General features: G+C 39.4%; 1 protein-coding gene across 1 annotated transcript in view; it reads left to right on the forward strand.

Moving 5' to 3' along the window:
* Nucleotides 1–19,372, forward strand: part of RORB (RAR related orphan receptor B) — a 240,089-nt gene extending 220,717 nt beyond the window's left edge. Inside the window, exon 10 of the mRNA XM_060199296.1 lies at nucleotides 11,981–19,372. Coding sequence (XP_060055279.1) covers nucleotides 11,981–12,136 — 156 coding nt within the window. The 3' untranslated portion in view covers nucleotides 12,137–19,372. The remainder of the gene's footprint in view (nucleotides 1–11,980) is intronic.
* Nucleotides 19,373–26,296: the final 6,924 nt, after the last annotated feature.

Genomic DNA, 26,296 nt, shown 5'->3' on the forward strand with positions numbered 1-26,296 from the left:
CAAAAGGGAATAAGTAAATAAAATAAAATATTTAAAAAAAAAAAAAGAAATAGAGATAGAATCAGACTATGTCAGTACCTGGGGAGGACTACTGTAGTTTCAAATGGAAGGGATGAGACACAGAACTCCAGTGGTGGAAGCTATATGAAATTATACCCCTATTATCTTATAGTTTTGTGAGTCAATATTAAATCACTAATTAAAAAAAAGAAATTTATTATGTTACATTTCAGGAAGCTAAATTTCCAAAAACAAGATACTAACAGGAGTCAGTTCTTTCTAAAAACAAGGCAAAATCTCTTCCATAATCATCATCATCATCATCATCATCATCATTTAGAGGACAAGAGGCAGAGAGAATGAAAAAGTCCACAGAACTGCAATTTCCTTCAATGCAGTGGGAGCCAGGCTCGAACCTGAATCATGAACATGATAAAACAGCACACTATCCAAGTGAGCTACTTTGCTGGTCTCAAAATCTGTTCCATGCCTTTCTTTGAGCTTCTGATGGCTAGAGGCCATTTGTTGTGCCTTGGCTTGTAAAAGCACACCCCTGTTCAGCTGTCAGTTTCCCCTATGGTCATGTCTGTCTCTGCGTACAAATGTCCCCATTTTTTGTAAGGACACAGATCAGATCCAATTAGAGTCTCTCCTAATGACCTCACAGGGGTCAAAGACCCTATTTCTAAGCAAGGTCATATTTGCAAGTAAGGAAGTAATTCCTCACTGACATACACACACACACACATAGCATTATATTAGATTTTAAAGTATTTTTAAAGGCTCAGCACTATCTCAGTTTTTTGTTTGGTTGGGCTTTTTTGTTTGTCTGTTTGTTTTGCTTTTAGCATCTTTGATTTCTGAAGAAGTAGATTTTTTCAGTGGATGAAGTTCCTTTAAGAAATGAAACTTATTCTTTCTTAAAGATGATAGAAACCCAGCTCTTTTATGTTTTCATCATTAAAACCCTACCACTTTGCTCTTGAAACTATTTTTTTAATTTTTTTATTATCTTTATTTATTTATTGGACAGAGACAGCCATAAATCAAGAGGGAAGGGGAGATAGAGAGACAGAGATACCTGCAGCCCTGATTCACCACTTGCAAGGCTTTCCCCCTGCAAATGGGGACCAGGGGCTCGAACCTGGGTCCTTGTGCACTGTAACATGTGCACTCAACCAAGTGCGCCACCACCTGGCCGCTGCTCTTGAAATTCTTTATTTGAAAAAGCAAAGCCTATAGTTAGAAATACTGTTAGGCTTTACTTTGCACATACAGAATACCACTATTGAAAAACAAATAGGAGGGTAGGCAGTAACACAGCAGGTAAAGCACATAAGGTGCAAAGCACAAGGACTGGCATAAGGATCCCAGTTTGAGCCCCCTAGGTCCCCACCTGAAAGGGGGTCTCCTTACAGGCAGTCAGGTAAGTCAGCACATGTCTATCTTTCTCTCCCCCTATCTGTCTTCCTCTCCTCTGTCGATTTCTCTCTGTCCTATGCAACAACAAAATAGCAATAACAACAAGGACAACAGAAACGGGAAAAATGGCCTCCAGGAACAGAGGATTCATAGTGCAAGCACCAAGTCCCAGCAATAACCCTGGAGGCAACAACAACAATAACAAAAAAGTCTCCATGAGCTAAACAGTCTGCTTCATATGGCAGCATTTTGTTGAGAGGTATACATCACTAGGAAGAACATTTCTACACTGTGGAACTATTGTTCCCTCTAGTGTGAATTTTCACTTACTAGATGAACAAAGATAAATTATCTTTCTCTGACTTGATTTTCCTCTTAGTCAAAAGCAAATCTTTTAAATGTTTTCAGATTCATAGGAGAGAAGAGCAATAATAGATACATCAATGTTCTGGGGTTTATAACCATAAATTACTCTGGTTAAATAATATGGGGGAGTTCCTTCATTTGGAATCCCCCAAATATTCAACCCCTATATTTACTACAATAAAAATGAAAGTCTTTCTAAAATCCAGAGTTAGACAAAAAATTGTTGTTGTTCTTCTCAGGAAATTCACCTACTTCTAAAAATAAAAAGAAGAAGAAGAAAAAAGCCTCATTGCTTCATCTCCAAATTACTGTAATGTCTTGCTCCCATACAGATGCACTTTGAAGTTCAATAAGATATCTAAGAAAATAACATAGTGGTTATCCAAAAGACTTTCTTGCCTAAAGCTCTGAAGTCCTAGGTTCAATCCCCAGCAACACCATAAACCAGAACTGAGCAGTGCTTTGAATATGAATATATATAATATAAACTTGAACCGAATGTTAAATTGTGATTACTACTCTTCTAGGAGAGTAAAGTTCTTATGCTTATACCATTTTCTACTTCCTGGAGCACTGGTATGGGAAATAAGAAGAGACGTAGACATTACACAATAAAAGATTTAATAACAGGAATCAAAATTAAAATACTGATTCTAAGTCAACTTAGCTCACCTTTCCCCATCTTTGTGAGAAAAAAATATACAATGTAGTCCTTTTCTTATTAAGAAAGAATGGTGCAAAGCTTGAAATGGGAGAAAGCACTAGAAGAAAATAATGTCTTGTCTAAAATTAACTGAAGCTGGATAGCAAAGCACTACTCCCACAGTTCTGTGTGGACCTGGGCTTTTGTGTGAACTCTTCCTTGAAATAGTCTCCCTTTTAATAGGATGGTGCCTGAACTAATAAGGAAGGAACATAGAGCAGAATGTATAACACTGCTCTCAACTTTGTGTGACTTTGGATTAGTCCCTCCATTGGTCTAAGTCTCAGATTCAATTACTGGCAAGTATTAGGAAGATGGGTACCAGTATTTTAAACACTTTAAATGGTACCAACTGCATGAAGATATCCCATCTGTAAGCCTGCAGTCTCTCCCAAAGGATTCAGTTTTGGTGTTGTGTTGTTTTTTGTTGTTCTGGCTTATGGTGGTGCCAAAGATTGAAGCCTGGGACCTAGAAGCCTTAGATGTGAAAGTCTTTTACATAACCATTATGCTACCTCCATGACCCTGGTTCATTCTGTTTAAATTTAGGGAGACTGTTCTACCTGTCAGTACTTCTTCATCTTCCCAAAAGCAGTCCCTCTGCCATCATGATCTTGGAGCTCTTCTGCCTCCACAATGACTCTTAAACAGTGGCAACCATTCTCAGCATTTGCTCTGGCAGGGCATCTGACATTCTGAAACCAATCTCTAGGAAAAGCTGTATTTACCAAAGGCCAAGGCCCAATGCCCAGGAGGTGGGCAGAGATGCCTTCTGTGTGGTATGCAAAGGCCACTTATCCTGCCAGCCAGTACAGCCATGGCCAGGTGGCACAGATGTCAAAGACAAGTATAGGTGTAGGCACTGAACTCCAGACTGTGGGTGCTGCTTAGTGACCATGGAGATGCCCTGCATGTATGAAGCCTTGGACTCATTTCCTGCCACTGTGAGAAAAAAAAAAAAAACATAGTCTTGAAATTAAAACTCAAGTATCAGTGAGTAATTTGTACTCTTTATAAAACATAGACCTAGAGATACTTTTAAAATTCAGAAATTATGTATTCTTTCATTAGGTTTTAGGGGCCAGGTGGTGGTTGAACATACACATTACACTGCGCAAGGACTTGGGTTTAAGCCTCTAATCTCCTGCAATGGTGTGGAGGGGGGTAAGCTTTGCAAACAGTGAAACAGTGCAATAGGTGTTTCTTTATCCTTCTCTATTTTCCTTTCTCCTCTCAACTTTGTCTCTACCAAAAACAATTTTTTTTAAATATTGCAATGTGTGACTGAGTGCTTGTTGGGGCACTGAGTTCATTTCCCAGAACTATAAATACATAAAACGATAGGGTTGTGCTATTTTTTCTTAACAAAGGAAAAGGCATTAAACAATGGTTTTTATTAATTCTATATGAGAGAGAAAGAAAAAGAGAGAGAAGCTGGCGCTCTACTCCAGTACATGTGGCACTGGGGATAGAACCAGGGGCCTGTACTCACAAGTCCTACACATTGCCAACTCAGCTATTTCCCCAAACACAAGGGAAAAGGAGCTCTTTTTTTATCTTTCATTTCATTTTTTATTAATGAACTTTTTTATTTCCACCAGAGTTATCCAGGGGCTCAGTGTCTGAATGAATCCACCCATTTTTACGGCCCTTTTGTTATTGTTGTTGTTATTATTAATAGTAGGTTATGAGATTGTAAAATTACAGTGAATAGTTCAGTTCCACACCACACCTACCACCAAAATTCTGTCTCCCCACCCTTCCATCTCCCAAAGATAACCACCATAGTTCTCTCACAAGTCTTATAGTTTGCTTGCTTCTGTTTTTTGTTTGTTTTGTTTGGCAAGTTAGTGTGTATCAGTTCTCTAGATTCCACATATGAGTGAAACAATCTGGTAGTTTTCTTTCATCTCTTTATTTATTTTGCTAAGCATAATCACCTCCAATTCTATCCATTTTGTCCCAAAGGACATAATATCATCTTTTTTTGATTGCAGAGAAGTATTCCTTGGAATATATATCCCATAAATTCTTTAGTCAGTCATCTGTTGATGGGCCTTTAGGCTGCTTCCTCTCTTTGGCTGTTGTGAATAATACACCTATGAATATAGGGTTGCATATAACCCTTCAAATTAGTATGTAAGTGTCCTTTAGATAAATGCCCAAGAGTGGCATTGCTATATAATGAGGTAATTTCATTTTTTTATTTATAAAGAGGAAACATTTACAAAACCATAGGATAAGAGGGGTACAAGTCCACACAATTCCCAAGTAAAAATTTCATTTTTACTTGTTGAAGGACTGTCCATGAAATCTTCCAAAGCGGCTGTACCAGTTTGCATTCCCAACAGCAGTGGCTCAGAGTTCCTTTTCCCCCACAACCTCTCCAACACCTGTCCTTTCCTGGTTTTTTGCTATAAGCCATTCTCTAAGGTGTGATGGTATCTCACAGTAATTTTAATTTGCACTTTCTATAAATGAGGCATTTTTTATGCATCTGTGGGCCATGTTTACCTTTTCTTTAAAAAACTGTTTAGCGGTTCGAACCCCCAGCTCCCTACCTGCAAGGCAGTTGCTTCACAGACAGTGAAGCAGGTCTGCAGGTGTCTTTCTTTTCTCCTCTCTGTCTTCCCCTCCTCTCTCCATTTCTCTCTGCCCTATCCAACAAAGGTGACATCAATAATAACAACAATAATAACTACAACAATAATAATAAAAAGACAACAAGGGCAACAAAAAGGAAAATAAATAAAATTTTTTAAAAATTAAAAAACTGTTTAGTTCTTTGTTCTACTTTTTATTGGGTTATTTTTACTTCTTTTGTAGATCTGTACCAATTCTGTATATATGTTTGCTATCAGTCACTTATCTGATGTGTGATGTGCAAATATCTTCTATTTACTGGATTGCCTGGTTATCTTTATATAGTCTGTTTTTGATGTGTAGAAGCTTTTTAGTTTCATGTAGTCCCATTTATTGATTCTCATTTTCATTCCCCATGCCCAGGAGGGTGAATCTCCAAATACATCTTTGATGTGAAGGTCCTACAAAGTTTCAGGAACATTTTCTTCTATAAATATTAGAGTTTCTGGCCTAATATCCAGATCTTTGATCCATTTTGACTTGATTTTGGTGTATGATGTCAAGTGCTGATCTAGTTTCACTTTTCTACATGTGGTTGTCTCATTTTCCCAACATCATTTGTTGAGGAGACTTGTTTTTACCCTATTGAATGGCTTTGGCCCCTTTGTCATCATATATTAGCTGGTTGTATATATGTGGATTCATTTCTGGGCTCTTGATTTTGCTCCATTCTTATTCCAGTACTATGCTGTTTTGATTACTGCTGCTTTATTGTATAAGCTGAAGTTGGGGAGCGTAATACCTCCATATTTTTCCTTTTTTCTCAGAACTGTTTTGGATATTTGTGGGGTTTTGTGGTTCCAAACAGATCTTTAGTAAAGTTGTTCAATTTGATTGAAAGATACCACTGGAATCTTGATAGGAATTGCATTGAAATTATAAGTTGCTTTAGGTAGAATGGCCATTTTAATAATGTTTATTTTTCTAATTCGGGAATAAGGAAGGTTCTGTGTGTCCTTCTCTATTTCTTTTAACAATGTCCTATTGATTTTGTTGCAAAGGTCCTTTACTTCCTTCATGAGATTCACCCCAAGGTATCTTATCTTTCTGGGTTCAATTGTAAATGCGATTGAATCTTTTGTTTCCCTTTCCTCTGAGCTGTGGCCTCTTTTAATAGAGAGGAGAGACACTTTTTGCTTCACTACTTATGAAGACCCCCGCATAATGGGGACCAGAGGATTGAACCCAGATTGTTGTACACTGTGGTGTGTGCACTCTTCTGGGTAAGCCATCACAACTCCTAAAATAAAAAGTTTTCTGGGAGTCAGGCTGTAGCTCAGCAGGTTAAGTGCAGGTGGTGCAAAGCATAAGGACCAGCATAAGCATCCCGGTTCAAGCCCCTGGCTCCCCACCTGCAGAGGAGTTGCTTCACAGGTGGTGAAGCAGGTCTGCAGGTGTCTCTCTTTCTCTCCCCCTCTCTGTCTCCCCTTCCTCTCTCTATTTATGTCTGTCCTATACAACAACAATGACATCAATAACAACAATAATAACTACAACAATAAAACAAGGGCAATAAAAGGGAATAAATAAGTAAATATTTTTAAAAGTTTCTTTTGATTAATGTATAATTCAATGAAGTATCACAAAGTTAGCATACTAGTGTACCACCACCCAAGTACCAGGTCAAACCATCCCCCCCAAAACCACCTCCCAGGCTTTCTCACATAGTCTTTACTTATAGCAATAATACAAGACAAAGCAAAGTTAATAGCAACAAGTTCAATAGATGACCCAAGTCCTTTTTTATATTTTTTTAATTCCAAATATATATTCAAAAGACATAGCTTCCTTCTGGAGAAGTTGGTCTCTCTCTCTCTCTTTCTTTCTCTCTTTCTTTCTTTCTTTTTCTTTCTTTAGCAACCTGCACTTACTATGAGTACATCCTTGCCAAATGCAAGGATGAGAACGATGAATTAATTGCACATGGTATGGGGCCTCTAAGGGGTTTCCCTGAGAAGTTCCCATAAAATTCAAATAACTTTTATCAGTTTTAACTCTTTATGGTTTATTGGCATCAGTGATGGGCCAAGCAACCAGGGATTCCAGGGGCTGTCCAAAAGACTGATGGCCTATAAATAAGAAGAGTGGTTCTGATCTTACTCCTTGCTCATCAAGTTGCAAGTGAATGTATTAATTAGAACTCTTGAGTTACATGTAACAGGAACCCATTCCCACTAGCTTAAGAAAGAAATAAAAGAAAAGAAAACCCTAACTAATGGAGAACTGTTTTGTGGATCCAAAGGTTTAATGTTTAGCCAGCCTTCAAGAAGGCACACAGCCAAGGAATTAGGAAGCCTTCAGAATTCCCCACTTCACACCTCTCTGTATCTGTTTCATTCTCCCTCTCCAAAGAATTGGTTTTCTCTGGGCTGAGTGATAGCACATTCGGTTGAGTACACGTTACCATGCACAAAGACCCAAGTTAAAGCCCCAGGTCCCCACCTGCAGGGGAGATGTTTCTGGTGTCATGAAGCAAAACTGGAGGTGTCTCTCTCACTCTTCTACTCCTTCTTTTCCTTCTCATCCTTCTTTTCTTTCTCCTTTTTCTTCTTTATTCCCTTCTAAGTAAAAAGGAAAAAAATGTTTTCTGTCAGGTCCACATGATGAATGAAGTATGGCTAGCTATTAGCTGTTTAGAGTGCATGTATTGATAGTTTATTCTGCCTTAAGCTCCAGCTGAACCAAAGGCTGGCTTCCACTTTATGGCAGAACCAACATGGAAACCAAGGCCAAAGTAAGGGGATATTACTTAGCATCTGGAAAGAGGCTTCAAATGCAGTATTGTAAATCAAATCAAGTTTCAAAGTGTAGCTGATCAAACCCTCACCCCCCCCCCAAAAAAAAAAGAAAGAAAAAGAAAAAGAATGGGCCAGAGACATGGTAATATTTAGCCTCATTTGGTGTGCATTTCTGTCAATGTTGTTTTTGTTTGTTTTCCAAAGTACTACTCAGCTCTGGTTTATGGTGGTACAGAGCATTGAACCTAGGACCTCTCAAAGCCTCAGCTTGAGAGTTTGTTAGCAAAAATGTTATGCTGTCTCCCCTGCCATTCAGTCAGTTCTTTGCAGTCTCTCCCTCTTTGATGGAACCATAGCTGGCTTCCCACTTGAGGTCCCAGGGCATCTGTATCACCCAGAAGTGTGAACAAGCTCACTGGTTTCACTCTCCAGGCTCTGTTCCCCACATCAAACACACCACTGATAAAACTATGGGTTCTCTTGTAAAGCCATCCTCTGAAAACTAGCATATGATTATCATCTCTGTTTCAATAACAACTTTCTCTCATGGAGACACCCCGTAGGTTTAAGCGCAAGCTGCCTTCTTCTCTTCAGTAATGCTTATGAAGAGAAAGTGTGTGGAGAGAAAGGCAAGTGTGAGCCCTTTGTCTGTACCTGCCATGGGGATCATTTAAATATGTGGAAATATCATGATGGTTTGGAATCAATGATCCCCTCCATCTCCAAGTGCTCTGGGGCCACCTCCCCAGCTGTTGAGCCAGTAACTGCCACCACTGAGGCTGCTCTGAGTGTCTTTGGAAATTCCTGGCTACAGAGCCTGACACTGAACAGGAGAGGATGCCTGCTGTGCCCTTCACTGGGGACCTTCCAGGCCTGACAGAAGCTTCTGCATCCCTGCTTCAACATTTATGAAATCTTCCTCTGCCGGTGGGGATAAGGGATTTGAACCCAGGTCCTTGTCCATTGTAATATGTGCTGCCTACAGTGTCTACCACTGCCCAGCCTCTGGGTACAATGGTTTTTAAAGCATTTTCTGCTCCCTTAGAGAAGGGATGGTGTAGGAGATGAAATGAATAAGAGGATGGAAAAAAAAAAAACCCTCTACAGTAGCTCATTTGTTCAACTGTTGTCCCCATCCACCCCACCCCTCGTCCCTCTAGCCACCACCCCACCCCCAAGTCATGAATTTCCTGGTGGGACTGCAAGGTCCACATCTGATGGATGACTCTCACTGAGTCCTCTGTAAGTACAACTCCTCTTCATGCTCTATGCTCAAATGGGTCTGTGCTCTGTATCAAAATCATTGCTCACTACTCAGCTCATTCTACAAATGAGGAAGAGAGATAGCATGCCAATCCCACATAAGGGAAGAGAGGTACCTACAAACCTGCTTCTCCACTCTCAACGCTTCCCCCCGCAGGTGGGCATGAGGGACTTGAACCATGGTCCTTGTGCACTGGGCGAGCCACTACCCAGGCCCTACTGACTCATTTAACCACTAAGCCCTATGGGACAAGGAACTGTTAGGGCTGGTGATGGATAAGAAAGCTGAGAGGCTGACTTTCCAACATCACACAACTGTAAATAGCCACATTCAGGATTCAAACGCAGGCAGTCAGACTTCAAGACTCCTTTTTTTTTTTAATCACTAGTCTCATCCTCTCTGTAATGCTAATGCCTTATAGGAGATAGCAATCTTATAAGTTATTCCTCTCCAAATTAATATGACCAAACAAAGGGAACAATTTCCCTCTCTAGGTCTAATAACTCTCCTGTCTATATCCTGGAAAGGCACTAATAATACACTCAGCTCCCAAGTCTAGTTCAAATATAATCAGATTTCAATGTTTTTGCTTTGTTTTGTATTCTTTTATTCTAATTTCTAGCCTTTTTAAATTTTTTATTTTTTACAGACAGAAATCAAGGGGAAAGGGGACAATAGGGAGGGAAAGAGAGAGGGAGAAAGAGAGAGAGTCCTGCAGAATTGCTTCATTGCTTGTGAAGATTCCCTCATGCAGGTAGAGACTGGGGGCTTGAACCCAGGTCCTTATGTACTATAATGTGCACTCAACCAAATGTGCCACTGCCCAGCTCAATCCTGTCTTTTAACAATAGTGAAAATGGGAATGTCAGAAAATATGAAGTTTTTAGTTCTTTCTGTGTTCTAGATCCTTCAAATGAATATGTAAACTACTCAAATCCTAGTGTTACTTTTGAATAACTCATAATATGGTCACATAATCATTAGTTGTTAAAAGGAAAGTTAATGAAAGAGTAGAAATTTCTAATTTTGAAAAGCCACAAAGTAACTAATTACCTATTTCCTCTTATACTTCAAAGGCTGAAATGAATTCTTACTATTAAATAGGATAGGAAGCAATGTGAACCTAATTGGTGATTAGAGGGGCTTTATTTAATATCACTTTAAGTGTGACTTTATTCGGTACTTTAAATATCAAGTTTATCATTCATAAAAGTATTCTCTATATGCAAATGTGGCTTTATTCTCACAATAATATATCATAACCACATTTGTTTTTTAAGCTAACTTTGACAATAAGTGATGGCTTTTAAGTCTCCCAAATTATAACTGTTTTAAAAATTGGAGATTTTTTTTTATTTCTTAACACCTACAAGGCATTTACCAAACTGTGAACCTTTTGTTTTATTTTATTATAAAGCACTGTCTTCTGGATACTTGAATTGAAAAAAAAATCATGCCCTACATAATTGCCATCTAGCAAAACCTAGCAGTTATCTAAATAGATATAATATAGTGAGATCCCCTCTTTTTTTCACTCCCCTCCCAAAGAAGCTAAGTGCCAGTGACCTCTCAAGTTCTCCCTTGACTAAATATGGTTCATTTTATGCATTAAATTAAAGTAAAAATTAAAGAGATATAGCAAGCTACTGAACTTGGCAGCAAAGCACTCTAGCTAATTATGTCTGTTCTATAGGTTGCAACTTGCTAACATTGTCACCTTCTGGAGCTGATATTCACATCATAAAAATCTGCTGGAAATGATGGGTAATAACATTAGCAGCCCATTGTAATGTTCTTAACGTGTTTATGTCAATTACCTATCTCAGTTCATACAACAAGCAAAAAAAAGTAGGTATGACTAGTAAGCTGAGCGCTACAATAAGAAAGCTGAGACACAGAGCATGATGCAGGAACTGGGTGGTGGGGCACCTGGTAAAGTGCATGTTACCATGTTCAAGGGTCCACCTTCAAGCCCCTGCTCCCCACCTGCAAGGGAAAGCTTCATAAGTGGTGAAGCAGAGCTGTAGAAGTGTCTCTTTCTCTCCATCTCTCTCTCCCTCTCTCCCTCCCTCCAACCCTCCCTCTCTCACTCATAAACACACATACACACCCTCCTCCCCTGATTTCTGTCTCTACTCAGTAAATAAATAAATAAATATTCTTTTAAAAAAGTATAGGGTACATGTGTGGCATGCCTGTTAGAGAGTACATGTTCCCATGCTAAAAGATCTGAACTCAAGTTCCCCTCTTCCCAGCTGTAGGCCGGGGAGGGGGGGGGGGGGCATCAGGAGTAGTGAAGCAAGTGTTACAGGTGTCTCTGTATCTCTCCCTCTCTATCTTCCTATCCTCTCTCAGCCTCTCTCTGTCCTATCAAATGAAGAAAAAGTAAAATAAAAGAAAAAGAAAAAATGGCTGTCGGGAGTAGTGAATTTGTTGTCCAGGCACCGAGTACCAGCAATAACCCTGGTGGCAACCAAAAAAATAAAAAAGAAAGAATACACACACACAACACAGCCAACCAGTTTCAGGGCACCCATTTCTAATGATTAAAGGAAACTTCCTCTCATAGAAACTCCTAGAATAGTGAAGCAGGAAACTGGGTCTGCCTTTTCCTTTCTTTTCATTTTCCCTTGAGAGAGTGGGGGAGGGTGTGTTTTCTTTTGTTTTCTTTTGTTCTGCTTTGTTCCAAAAGGAGAAGCCAAAAGTGACTCTTTTCCCCTCCTCCCTCCCAAGATCTTTTTCCAAAGCCATTTCCTTCCATCTGGGGCCAGCAAGGATATGGTTTCAGAAAACGGTACTCACCAGCTCCTTCCTTGTCTCCTTTCTTGTGTCCCCATCCTGCAGCTAATAGCCAAGATACCAACCATCACAGCAGTCTGCAATTTGCATGGGGAGAAACTGCAGGTCTTTAAACAATCACACCCCGACATCGTGAACACACTCTTCCCTCCCCTGTATAAGGAGCTTTTCAACCCTGACTGTGCCTCCACCTGCAAGTGAAGGGGACCAGAGAACTGCCTCCTAGTCACAGAATGCACCATCATCCAGACAAAAGCAGTGTGTTCATGGAGACTTGAGGAAAAAAATGTCACTACTGCAACATTAGGAATGTTCTGCACTTAATAAGAGTTATTTTTCACCGCTACAGTTTGAAGAATGTACATAGGCACCTGAGTGGGGCTCTTTTATTTGTTTGTCTGTTTTTGAAACGACCATAAATATACAAATACAGGACACGGGGTGTTCTTTTTTTTTAATTCGGGTATGTTTTGGGAGACAACTGTTTATAGAATTTTATTGTAGATATATATGAGAACAGAGCGGTACTTTACCTGATTACTTTTCCTGTTGATTGTTCAAATATAATTTAAGAAAATTCCACTTAGTAGGCTTACCCGTTTCTATGTTTATAGATAGCTGGTGCATGTGTAAATTTGTAGCTGTCTTGGAATGCACTGGGCATGTATGTAATAAGTATATAATGTCTGGGGATATTATATATGACTATTACTTACACATGCACATGCACTGTGGCTTAAAAGACCATACCTGCTAGCAAAAGGAGGTTCAGTCAGACTGTCTTATTTACCTTCTGTGTTTTATGTTACCTTTATGTTAGACAATCAGGATTTTTGTTTCCCTAGGCAGAGTTTTCATCTAGAGCCAATGAAAGGATGAAACCAATTCAGAAATAAGTGTACAAACAAATAAATACAGTGTATGGCCTCTGTGTAAAAAAAAAAAAAATCTATTGCTATTAAGGATATCAAAGCCTTGTCAAGATAGTGCATACTGGAGAAAAATAAGTATTTGGAGCCATTTTCCTGTTTTAAGAATTAGACCACAGATAACATTGTGGAGTTTGGGACTTTTTTTGACCAAACAATAGATATTTCCTATTTTTCACCAGGACATGTATATCCCTTTTTCTTTTAATATCAGGTTGTGATAGAAGCTTGATTTGGGTGCTTATTGTATTGGAAGCGAAGAAATACAGTTCATAAACTATGATCACCAGCATTTTTTTTTTCTAATAAAGTTAGAGTGAAGAGATACATCAGAACCCAGGGTCTTGTAAACATATCCTCTCTAATCATTTTTTACAGAGAAGACATAGAAAGAGAATACACAAAGGAAAGAATTGGCTCTTTCTAGTCCTTCTTTTTCACAAGTTAGGAAATAAACAGCAATAAAAAAGAGGTAGAACTTTATCTGTCCTTCTTCTTTGAACTTTTAATTTCCATCCTTCCCAAAGGAAATTACAAAAAAATATAGCAAAAACTTGACAGATTAAAAAAATAGAAGAACCTGAATTGTTACATAGAAATAATTGCCCCCCCCAAAAAAAAAAAATCTCCTATGTAGTTTGGAGTTTTTTATTTTGTTTTGTTTTGTTTATTTGTTGTTTGTTGTTTTTTCCTTTTTAGCAACTTTTTAAAGTGCAGAACTTGAAAGAAGAGATCAGGATTAGGAAATCTCAGACTTTTCTCTCCATCTTCTCTAGATCATTTAGAAAAGATTAAATTCTAAATAATCTGTTCTGTTTTGGAAGCCTTATACCTATGGCATGATCTGATAAAAATACCTAAGAGTTTAGAAAAAGAAACAGAAAACTCTGTGCATAACAAGATAAAAATTATGATCTATAAGTCTGATTCAGCCACCCTCAGGAAATGATGTAGGGGGAAAAGAATTTTTGTTGTTGTTGTTACTTCCTATTTGCCCCAGGAGATAGGGGTTGAATTTGTGTGGTTTCTACTAGTGCAAACATTTTATTAGAACGGCATGAGCCTTTTGAGTAGAGGACAGGAAATGGGGAGATGATTCCTTTTCTCCTTGCCAAGCAGACACACAACATGTGCACACGTGCACAGGACCACACCTGCTCTGTTCAATATCCTTCAGTGGGAATTGTGATTTTTTGTTTTAATAATTTCTTATACTCTCCCGCGATGCCACAGAATTCCTCATGCATCAAGCAGAAGTATTTGTCTTTTCTTTTAGAAAGCAGTCTTTTCCCACCTCATAATCAACGAATTCCAAGCCAACAGGGAAAACCAAAATGGCTTTAAAATAATGAATCTCTTTCTCAACTACTGTTATATTCAATTAATTTAACTACATTGAGCTAAATTACCTTCAGTGTCTAGGAAGACAGCTGTAGATTGCTTATTATGCTGCTACAGGGACTCAATTCTTTTTGGTGTAAATGTCACTCCTGCTAGCTCTTTGTATAAAGAATTAATTCCAAGAGTCATATTTCCTTCTAATGGAAAGATTGCTTTACTGCTTGCTAGGAAAACAGGGTAATGGAAGGCACTCAATTAAACCAAGCCGTTTCCAAACGCAATGTATGTTTTATGATTGGCTTGTGTAGAAGATACTTAATGTATCTACTTGGTGTTTCCCTTTGAGCTTTGAACTCATGTCAAACTGTTTTCATTGTTCTCTTGGCCCAGTGTTTTCCATTGTCGGCCTGTGATTCCTGCTTGGTTGTAAAGGGAATCATTTGTTTCCTCCAATTTACCTTTGAGGATGTGAAGTGGCTCATTTGATGAAGTGGCAGGGATTTTTTACTTCCCTTTTCCTATGGGTGATGCTGAAAAAGATTGTTGTCCACATTTGCCTCAGGAGGTACAGGATTTGAATTGGGGGGGTTGTGTATGTGTTTGTTTGTTTGTTTTTCCACAACTGCAAGTGTTTCATTGGGATGGCATGAACATTTTGAAGCTTAGAGACAAGAAACAGCTAGAAACCGAACCAGAACAAAATAGTGGAAATCAAGACACACTCAATTCACTTCAGTAGAGAGATTTTTGCTTTTGGCCACAGTTGCCAAACCTCACCCTTAGAAAAGAGCCAAATTATATTTTCAGTAGTAATGAGTCATTTTACAAAGCTGTCCTTTTGAACATCACCAGGTATTTTGAAAATATGATACTGGCAACTTTCTTGATCACATGTGATCTCTGTCCTTATCCCATGAAGACTAAGAACCAGTCATAACTCATTTGTGGTAAAAGGTGCACTGGAAGAAAATCATGACTTAAAACTCTTCACTTCATGCTTCGTAAATGACAATCACTGCTTGATGCAGAATGTTGCACTGTATCCACTCAGGGATGTTTCATTAAAAAAAAATACATCAAGAAGGAGGAAAGAAAACAAGAAAATGGCAACAAAATATAACTGACCTACTTTAAATATGCCAGTGACAGAACCTCTCTGTCTGACAAGGCTTTCAGATCAGCAGGCATTAATTTCATATTGTTAAACTAAGCTTGCTTCTACTGCTCAGACTTGCTGAAAAGTTGCACAGGAGTAAAGACAACTTAGCCTTGTTTGCTAAAACCTGCTAAGAGCCAAATAATCCACCTGCCTCATCTGTAGCAATACATAGCTTGCAGCAAACCTAAGCTTCCTTAAAAGTTATAAGCAAGTCAGATACAGAAATCTAAGTGGCATTAGGTACAAAATAAATGAATCTGTGAATTCAAAATCTAGGCTATCCATGGCTTCTAATAGGAAAGGCAATTTTGGGAAGAAATAGGATGACTAGTATGCTAACTATAGTTTAACAACCCACCTACACTCCTGCTATTGATGATCAGGATCAACTTTGTAACCTTTCCTCATGAGTTTCTCCCCCACCTCAGTCATTGAAAGCTTAGGGCAAAGATGTATTCTGCAAATGTTCCCTCTCTGGATTTCCTTTGTTTTATTTAACACTGTCTTTATGACTCTGGACTAAAGGACCTCTGAGTAGGTACAGATGAATACTATAGTGGTTTCTGGATTAATTAGACCTCTTTGACCAAATATAGGAGACTCTAAATCATAGTGACGTCTGGATATTAACCAGGGTGCCAGGGAGGTCTCAGAACATTCCCTGTCACAGCTGCCTTGTTCAACACACAGCATCACAGCAGTCAAGCTCACTTTCTCCATCCCCATGTGTCTCAGGCTTGAGTGCAAAAACAATTCTTGTGTCCCAAGGACAAACTAAAACTTAACCAGCTCTTTTTCAAAAACATCAGTCAGATACAGATGTTCTATCCTTTTTTTGTTTGTTTGTTTCCATATGTAGTAGAAACAAGAAAAATAGAATCTACTGCCACTGGAAACTAAAAAAATAAGTTTCCCTCTTTTATTTTTTTGTCCATAAACTTTCGTTTCCAATAAAGTCACTACCGTTAGCAATAAATTCTGGGAAGGATACCTATGTCTTTCCAGAAATACCTGTCAATAGAACAGCAATAACTTTAAACCTGCATCTATAGTGAAACTTTTCAAAGTCTCCTTTATGAAGAATAGGGGAAAGTTCATCTTGAATGAACTTGAAATGAAGCACTGTTTGCTGTTCTACTCCCAACTGCTGGTATAAGTAATAACCTAATAAGGGAAACCATATAAGAATTAATAACCATTTTCTTTTTCTTTTTTCTTTAAGCAGGAGTTTTTCTCATAACTAGAAGTTCAAGTTCTTTAAAATCAAGGATTAAACATCCAAAAGTCCAGAAAGATTAGGAGTTCAGGAAAATGAGTGAAGCAGTCCAGTGTCCAGCTAACAAGAAACAGCTTATTTAAAAAAAAAAAATTAGCTGTCAGCTAATGCTAGTGCTTTGCTGAAGCATCCTAACAGTATCGGATCAAATAATGTCAGATAATTCAGAGCTCACTGCAGACCAGACAAACACATCTGTGGGCATAACAGAGACCACAGTTTATACTTCTGGTTTAAAATAATACCTAAAGTTCTGTTTATCAAAGATATAATGCCATTACATTTGAGGGAAGGGGTGGGCAAGACCCTGTCTGTCTAGGGTTCTATACAGACATCTTTCTACTAGAGGATATAGGTACAGGTCACTTGAACAAAGGTAGCAACCTAAAAAGTCAAACATTCCTATTTGGAGGTGGCTTCTAGGAAACACCTGAACATGTTTTTATGGGGGGTGTGGGGGTCTCGATTTCTTAACACTGTTTTTTTTTTTTTGGAATGTCAAATGCACAATCTTTATGCTTTTGAGCCTCAGTGTGTCTCTCTCAATGTGTGGCTTCAATTCCTTAGACAGGTTTTGCTTTCCCTTCAGTACCTACTCTGTAGTCACTGCTCACTGGCTGAGGTAGCATCCTCCATGCTGAGGTCCCACTGCCCTGGATGAAAGGCAGGGCCCTGGATCCCTGTGCAGCAGATGAATATACCCATCTGTGTAATTCTTTCCTCCACTGCTGAAATTCCTCCAGAACGAACTGGCCGTGGTAACCTTTGCCTCCTGCATGACTGTCAGCACGACCTCCATGGAATGAGGAAAAAAGAAAAACAGAGAGTAAAACAACAGCTCAGTGATTGTCTTCATGGCCAAAAATAAAGCACAAGGTTACTGAAATGGAATCAACCCAGTTGAGGGAAGCACAGGGCATCTGCACCCTGCTGGGCTTCAAGGTCCTTCTGGAAACTGTCCTCTTCTGGCAGACGCTGACGGAGAGAGAGCATGTGCCTGCCTCTGTCAGGGGCACCTGCAGACACACTGGGTTCATCTGCAAAGCTAAGGTCCCACTTCTGAGCACAGCACCGTCTGCTTCGTCTGATGAGCACATAAAAGGATGAAAAATGACACCCACAGAAAACTGAGTATGTATTGTAGAAATGTAGAGGAAAAATAAAAATATTTTTTCAAATGTAATTACTTTTAATATATGCTTGTGGAAGGTCTAATACATTGTATGCTGTCTCTGTAATTTTTGCTGTAAATAACTAGAGACAGTGAATACACTGATTTTTCTATGTCTCTGTTTAAGCATAAGACTTTGTAACAAATTTTTTAGAGGGGAAAAAAAACAACAAAGAGCAAATATGTACTTGCTTCTTTTCTGTGTGTTATGTTCTTCTCAGAAACTGGTTTATAACAGTTTGAGCATCTTGACAGGTCACTGGTGTTAAGTGTATGCTTCCTTTTGTAATATAGCTGAGAAGGGACAGGGCTGTCAATTAAATTGGCTCCAAAGAATTTGTATGGAAAATTGGCCTAAAACAAAAGTGAAAAAAAATAAGTTGCCTGAATAAGTCATCTCTCCTTGTAGCAAATACGTTTTGTCCAAACGCGTTCTGCATGGAACAGCTTGAGGAAAACATACTCTGCTTTCGGATGAACAAGATATTTTTATACAGGTTTATTTCTTATTAATAAACTGAGGTCAGACCACTAATTCACTGAAGCCATAACTGACCTTCACCAAATAAATGTAAAGGGCCTGGGGGGTGCTGGGGAGAAGCTGAGAGGGAGCAAAATCAAAGATGTGGCACACTTGGTGCGAAAGCAGGTGGGAGCAAGTCCGGTGAACCCCGCACTTGTCCTGCATCCCAGATATGACTTTGAAAGGCTAGTATTTTATGATGATCGATTTATAATAAGAAAAACGATATTTAGATTTAAAGGAGACTTTCCAGTATTTTTGAAATCCCTGATCACACTTCCTTGCTTTTAGGAATGAGAGAAATGATTTTCATTTCACTTTCAACAATTCAGAGACTTGATGATTTTACCTTAGCTCCAGCCTATTCAGATAGAGTGACCCTGAGGACACTATGGGCTGTCTGGTCCTGACTGTACCTGCCAATCACTAAGCTCCTTCAGAGGGGCTCCTGGCATGTCTTACTAGCATGCACACCACTGCTGGCCAAGCATAAGCGGTGCGTTGCAAGTACATGTAAAATACAAGTATTCACTCTAAAAAAAAAAAATGAACACCATAATCATACTTTAAAAATAATTCCTCTTATAGTCACCACTGATATTTGGAGGGAGTTTAACTGCATTATTACATGTATTATTACTGGCCCATAGAGGCAAAAAGCAACCGAGAAATAAACCCAGTGACATAGTTTTAAAATTTACAATTTTCTGATCTCTCTTTCCTTGTTTAATATATAAGTCCTAATTTCTGTGTATGTGAGTAAAACTGCAGTCTGAGTCATTTAGAAAGTAAGCATTGAGTTTCTTTTTTTATTATAAATAAATTAGTATGAAACAGCTCTCCCTAATGATTAAAAAAAAGTTTTATATTACTTTAGAATGTAATAGATTTTGTCCCTATTTTATGTCCTGTAAATTATTAGTTGGATACTGTTAGCATTCCCCAATAATGCACACATGATTTCTGAATGTTTTCTGTAAATGACAATCAATGTTTATGAAGTTCCCTTCTTTAATGCTGAACAAAATTAAAAAAAGAAAAAAATGTGCTTGCTTGTTTTTGTTTTGTTTTGTTTTCCTACAGGAAACAAAGAGTAGGGTGGCAAAGATGAGTAGACTGGTTTAGTAGACTGGTTCTTAAAAAAAACCAGTCTACTAAACCGTCTACTATACTTTTTCCAGTGAGCAATAGTTAAATTCTTTCTCTGGACACTTTTGTGTCTTGGTGGATCTACCTGAATCAGAAATGTTCATGGAGAAAAGGCCCAGACTGCAGTCTGGTCAGACAGTTTACCACATTACAATTAAAATCAGAGCAGCATCTCCTCTTGTAGAACTGTCCTGAAAGGAAGCCCCCCACTAGCAGAACCACAAGCAACTCCTTGGTAGATACTTTGCTGAAATATATGGCAGCCGGTTTGAAATAAATGTGATACTCTTTACATCTGACAATAACTTGCAAGTAATCATAACTGAACCTCTGCTTTTTCTTTTACACAAAGGACCACCGAGCTGCTCCACCACCAAATGCAGTACACACCAACATAGGACTATTCTGGATCTTACATTAAGCTGTAGAAGTTAAGCACAGACTCCCAGTGATGTTTTTAAAGTTAAAAAGAAAAATATTTAAGGCAGTTCTACAAAAGATTGGTCTTTTTCAGGTGTTTGAAAGTTGTTGCATGTTGGGGCAGTGGGGTGTCCTAAAATTGAAGTTCTCTAAGAATGCTGGTTTAAAACAAGAGCTACAAACTGGCGAAATAACTCACTTGGGTAGTGTCCTTCTTTGCCATGTGCATGACCCAGGGTTAGGCCTGGTCCCCACTGCATCGAAGGAAGCTTTGAAGCTGTCTCTCTCTCTGTGTGTGTGTCTCTATATCTCTGTCTCTCTCTTCTCTCTCTCTGCTTCTCTGCCTTCTCTGTAAATAATAATAATAATACTAACAGATCTCAAAACTAGAAGCTTTTAGGATGAAACTTTAAAAGCCTTCTATAAAGTTTCTTCCAATTTCAGAAGCCACTTCAGTTTGTTTAAACCAAGCAGCTTCACAACTCAAGTCATCCACACCCAATTGGTCCTGTGAGAGGACACAGGATTAGAGGACTACACTGGTGTTTCTGTTAGATCATTTATGTCCCTGGGATTCAAGACAGATCTCCAATGACTCATCAGAAATAGAAAAACAGGGCAAGGGAGACAGCATAGTGGTTCTGCAGAAGACTTTGCTACCTGAGGCTCTGATATCCCAGGTTCAATCCCCAACACTGCCATCAGACAGATCTGTGCAGAGCTCTCCTCTCTCTCTCTCTCTGTCTGTCTAATCCTCCCTGTATCCTTCTCTTACTTAAATTAAATAAATAGAAATGTATTTAAAAAATAGAAAATATTACAAACTATGCTATGCCAGGGCTCCCTTGTCAAAAATTAAGTGTCTATGGGTATAGGGATGGATTAATATAGCTGTTAAAATGATGGATGAAGTCATCTCCTTTCAGAACTTGGAGGCATATGTTGAGTGAGACAAGCCAGAAAGAAAAAGACCAATACTGAATGACCACTTATATGTGGAACTTAAGAATAAAAGACAGTGACAGAGGACATAAGGTGAAACTCAAACTGGGTATGGTGTATTGCATCAAAGCAAAGGACTCTAGGGAAGGAAGGGAAGAGACAGGATGAAGAGACATTAAGGTCCTAGTGTGTTTCCTAGATACCAGTCAAGGAGAGATGAGAGGGAGAGTCTTCTCTGCCTGAGGCTCTGAGGCCCCAGATTCAATCCCCAGCACCACCATTAGCCATACCTAAGAAAACAGTGCTCTGATTAAAAAAAAAATGTTGGGGGCCTGGAGGTAGTGCAGCAGCTTAAGCTCAAGGACCAGAGTAGGGATTCTGGTTTGAGTCCCCGGCTCCCCACTTGCAGGGGGTTCAATTTGCAAGCAGTAAAGCAGGTCTGAAGGTGTCTCTCTTTCTTTCCCCCTCTCTGTCTTCCCCTCCTCTCTTGAATTCTCTCTGTCCTATCCAACAACAATGACAACAATAACAACAAGTATAAACAACAAGGGCAAAGAAAGGAAAAAATAGCCTTCAGGAGCAGTGGATTCATAGTTCCTAGTGCAGACATTGGGCCCGAGTGATAATCCTGGAGGCAAAAAAAAAAAAGGAGAAAAATTTTTTTAAAAAATGTAAATAATCATTAAAAAAAAAACAGTGGAGTTGGGCGGTAGTGCAGTGGGTTAAGCACACGTGGCATGAAACACAAGGACAGGTGTAAGGATCCCGGTTCAAGTCCCTGGCTCTCCATCTGCAAGGGGATCACTTCACAAGCAGTGAAGCAGGTCTGCAAGTGTCTATCTTTTCTCTCCCCCACTCTGTCTTCCCCTCCCTTCTCCATTTCTCTCTGCCCTATCCAACAACAACAATAATAACTATAATAATAAAAAAACAAAGGCAACACAAGAGAATAAATAAATATTTAAAAATAACAGACTTCACCTGGGTCAAATCAATGTGGTAAATAGTTATTGTATTAATAATTTTATTCAAGTCTGGGAGATACTCTTTGCCATGATCCAGTTTTCTAGACTTATTGTCATCTCTGACACCATCTGCCCAGACAATATTTTTATTTTACTGTCAGGTTAGCTATCAAGTTCCAGCAAAAATTGCCATGCCCATGGGTCCCAAGAACATACCTAAAATAGATTTCCTAGATTCTATCCACACTGAAATTCCCTATTTCCATCTGTTAGTATGCTTCTAAATTCTGCTTCAAAGACCCCTTCTGTTTCATTGGTTTAATCCCCCCTGCTTAGCATTGTATTCTATTACATAACCACTGTTAACTAAGCACCGCCCTGCCTCCAGGGCATTGGTTTAATCCTCACTGTTTTGCACGCTTTTTTCCTTCTCCCCACGCCCTATCCTACGTACATCCTCTTCAGACCTGTCTCTTCCTCCTCAGGATATATATGGACAAGATTGTGATTAGAGATAGTTTAGATTGTGCTGCGTTCCACGTGAATAAAGACTGAACTGCATACCACTCAGCCATGAGTCCCTGGTGGTCTCTCTCTCCTGCCCACGAAGCTAGTCCAACACCCATCTACTCTATTACTAGTTTATGGTTCCTGTTTATTAAACATTTTATCCTACTTTATATCTTACTGCATTTCAGCCACCAAATTGCAGATGCTACTACGATTTCACCCTGAACTCCCTGGGCAGATGACCTCACCAATGTGTCCTGGGATCACCTCTCCAGAGCCTTATCCCACTAGGGAAAGGTAGACACAGGCTAGGAATATCAATGGACATGGCCAATGCCCAAGTCCAAGAGATAAGCAACTACAGAAGCCAGATCTTCCACCTTCTGCTTCCCATAAAATATTTGATCCATATTCCCAGAGGGGTAAGTGCTAGGGGAAGATGACCAGAGGGCTTTGAATTCCAATTCCACTAGAGAGAAGGGGTGGGAGGGAGAAAGATAGGACATTCAGAAGTGGTAGGTGTGACTTAGGAAAAGAAGGCAGGACCATAGAAAAAATGGGCTAATAGATGTATGTCAACCCATATCTGTGATCGTGGGAGAACTAATGCAGTTTCCAATAGAGGGAGCAGGGACACAGAACTCTGGTGGTGGACAAAGTGCTGAATTATATTCCTGTTATCTTATAACTTTGTAAATCAATAATAAAGCACTAATAAAAATTTAAAAACAGGGGGCCAGGCAGTGGCACACCCGGTTAAGCTCTAACACTACAGTGCACAAGTACCAGGGTTCAAGCCGCTGGTCCCCACCTGCAGGGGGAAAGCTTCACAAGGAATGAAGCAGGGCTGAAGATGTCTCTCTGTCTCTCTCTATCTCTATTCCCCCTCAATTTCCCTCTGTCTCTATCCAATAATAAATAAATAAATAAATAATTTTAAAATTTAAGAACAGACTTAATTACAACATTTACACAAATTATAAAAGGAAAAAATATATAGGACACTTTACAGTGGCTGCCTGCCCTCCATCTAGCTTTTCTCTTAAAATCATATCACCACCCAAAACCCACTGTGAACTTTTTGAATATGTTGATTATTAAAGTCTTAATAGCAATATAAAACTCTTTCTTCTCTTTATCTTCTTCCCATCTCCCTGATGATAACCAGTTTTCCTCATTAAGACTAAGTAGAGTGAGTGTATGTCCAAACCTATCTTTGTCATATCAACACCTTAAATAAAATAGATACAGCTTTCACACCTCAGTCCCAGTTTTCTTTTTCACACACTAGAAATTCTGTTATCCCAACCATTTCTCACACGTTTTTCCTGCTGATAAAGATAAGTGTTGCTTGCTTGGAGAACCTCACCAAAATAGCCAAAGTTACAGATCAATGACATGGGGGCCAGAGATTCTGTCTGTGTTGCTGATGTCAGTCACATGAATTTAGAATACGGCTTTTGCCATATTCTAAATTGGCTTTTGCAAGTACTTCAAAAACTGGGTCTTAATACTACTCAGAGATGGTGCGGTCAGCAGTCTAGAAGACAATTTTCAGGGAAATGTTGGCTTCTGAGAGTTCCCAAGAGAATGGGGCACGTATAATATCCCACCATGCAGAGTCACATGGGGAAGCCTCAGAGTCAGGTGAGAAATGCAGGCATCAGGTGGTCAGTCCATAAGGAAAGCCAACAAGAACCTTTGTTTTAGTTTCTGCGGGAAGCAATGGGTGAGGCAGCAGAGGCAGGTTTAGAAAGGACTAGTTTGGAGATTCCAGTGAACCCTCAGGATAGAAGTTGTCTCCAGTCATTTGTTTTTGGCACTGGGCTGACAGGATGAGAGAACACACATACACATACACACACACACACACACACACACACACACACACAGAGGGAGAGAGAGAGAGAGAGAGAGGATTTGGGTTCTAACCTGGACAGTTGGCATTTGGAAGCACCACACAGGTCATTTACTTGTCCTGAAGAGCAGGTTCATCTATACCTTCCAGAGTCTGCGACACCTAGCTGTCAAACCATTCAAATCCAAAGAAACGCTTAGTACAAATGGACTTGAGTATCCTCATCCATATGGGGAATTCCTAACCCTCATGTGAAGAAAAGTATGTATGTTTCCTAGAGAGTATAGTTTTTTGAGAAAGCCATCGGTATTTAGCCCAGTTTTTCCCTTCTCTGGGCTCAGCTTGATACCTCGGATACTTCATAATTCCTTACTTCAAGGATTTTTACAAAGCAACAAGTTGAATCCTAGTCTCCTGAGGCCCCTGCTTCAGCAAATATTGTTTCATTTCACACATAACACCAAATGAAAGAAAAATTGAAAAAGAGAGAGGGGGGAGAAAAGAAAGAAGGAAGAGAAAGAAATATAAGAGAATCCAGGCAGTGGCACACCTGATTAAGCACTCACATTACAGTGCGCAAGGATCCAGGTTCAAGCCTCTGGTCCCCACCTGCAGGAGAAAGCTGCACAAGTGGTGAAGCAGGGCTACAGGTATCTGTCTCTACCCTGTCTACCTCCCTTCCTCTTTTAATTTCTCTTTATCTCTATCCAATAATAAATAAAATTTTTAAAAGAAGGAGAAAACAAGCAAAACAGAAAAAGAACCTTCTATATTTAATATCTACATGATGAATAAATACATCATGACTATGATGACTAGAGCACAGGTATTTATTTTTTAATTTTTTTATAATTTTACTTATAAAACAGAAACACCAACAAGAGCATAGGATAAGAGGGGTACAATTCCACACAGTCCCCACAACCAGAACTCCGTATCCTATCTCCTCCCCTGATAGCTTTCCTATTCTTTAACTTTCTGGGAGTATGGACCCAGGGTCATTATGGGGTGCAGAAAGTGGGATGTCTGGTTTAGGTAATTGCTTCCCCACTGAACATGGGCATTGACAGGTCAATCCATACTCCCAGCCTGTCTTTCTCTTTCCTTAGTGAGGCAGGGCTCTGGGGAAGCGGGACTCCAGGACACATTGGTGGTGTCTGCCCAGGGATGGTAGCACCTGGAACCTGGTGGCTGAAAGAAAAATTAACATATAAAGACAAACAAGTTGTTGACTAATCATGAACCTAAAGGCTAGAATATTGCAGTGACTATACTTTTTTTTTCTTTTCCTGAGCCTGACATCTAACACACAGTTTGATCCAATTTATTGCCTGGGGAGATGATGTCATGGCTGGAAAAAGGACCAGAAAGCTGGATCAGGGAAGAGAGTATCTCCCAAATATGGGAAAGGTATGTAAATATTGTTTACTGTAAACCCCATGGATTTGATCTAATCTGGAGCCCATATTCAGTTTAGGGGCCTATGTGACCTCTGCATCCCTGTAGATCTGAGCTCACATTCTGTGGTCATGAGTAGGAACATTCCAGAATGCCCCAATTTCAGGACCTGAGTACAGCTCAGTTCTAGTTTATGGTGGTGCAGGGGATTGAACCTGGGACTATGGAACCTCAGGCATGAGTGTCTGTTTGCATAACCATTATGCTATCTAACCCCAGAGTACAGATATTTAATCCCAATGTCTCAGCACCACAGCGGCTCCCAGTTGAGGGTGAGGAAACATCAGCTTGTTTATTCATTCAACTCTTATTTATTAAGAACCTTCTGCAGGAAGTATGCCATCATCAGTAAGGGTTATGGTTTCTTGGGGTTACTATAGTAAAGTCCTACTGACTGGAGGGATAACAACAGAAATGTATTGGCTCATGTTTCCAGAGCCTAGAATTCAAGATAAAGATGTTGGCAGGACCAATTCTTTCCAAAGACTGTGGGAAAGAATTCGCCTCATGACTCTCTGCTGACAGCTGGTAACTTTCTGTCAATTATTAGCATCTCTTGGCCTCTGGAAGCATCTCCCTGGTGTCAGTCTTCATCTTCACATGATATTCTGTATGTGTGTGAGTCTCTGTGCCAACTCTCCATTTTTACAAGAACATCAG

This window comes from Erinaceus europaeus, chromosome 10, assembly GCF_950295315.1.
Source record: "Erinaceus europaeus chromosome 10, mEriEur2.1, whole genome shotgun sequence".
Classification (NCBI taxonomy): Eukaryota; Metazoa; Chordata; class Mammalia; order Eulipotyphla; family Erinaceidae; genus Erinaceus; species Erinaceus europaeus.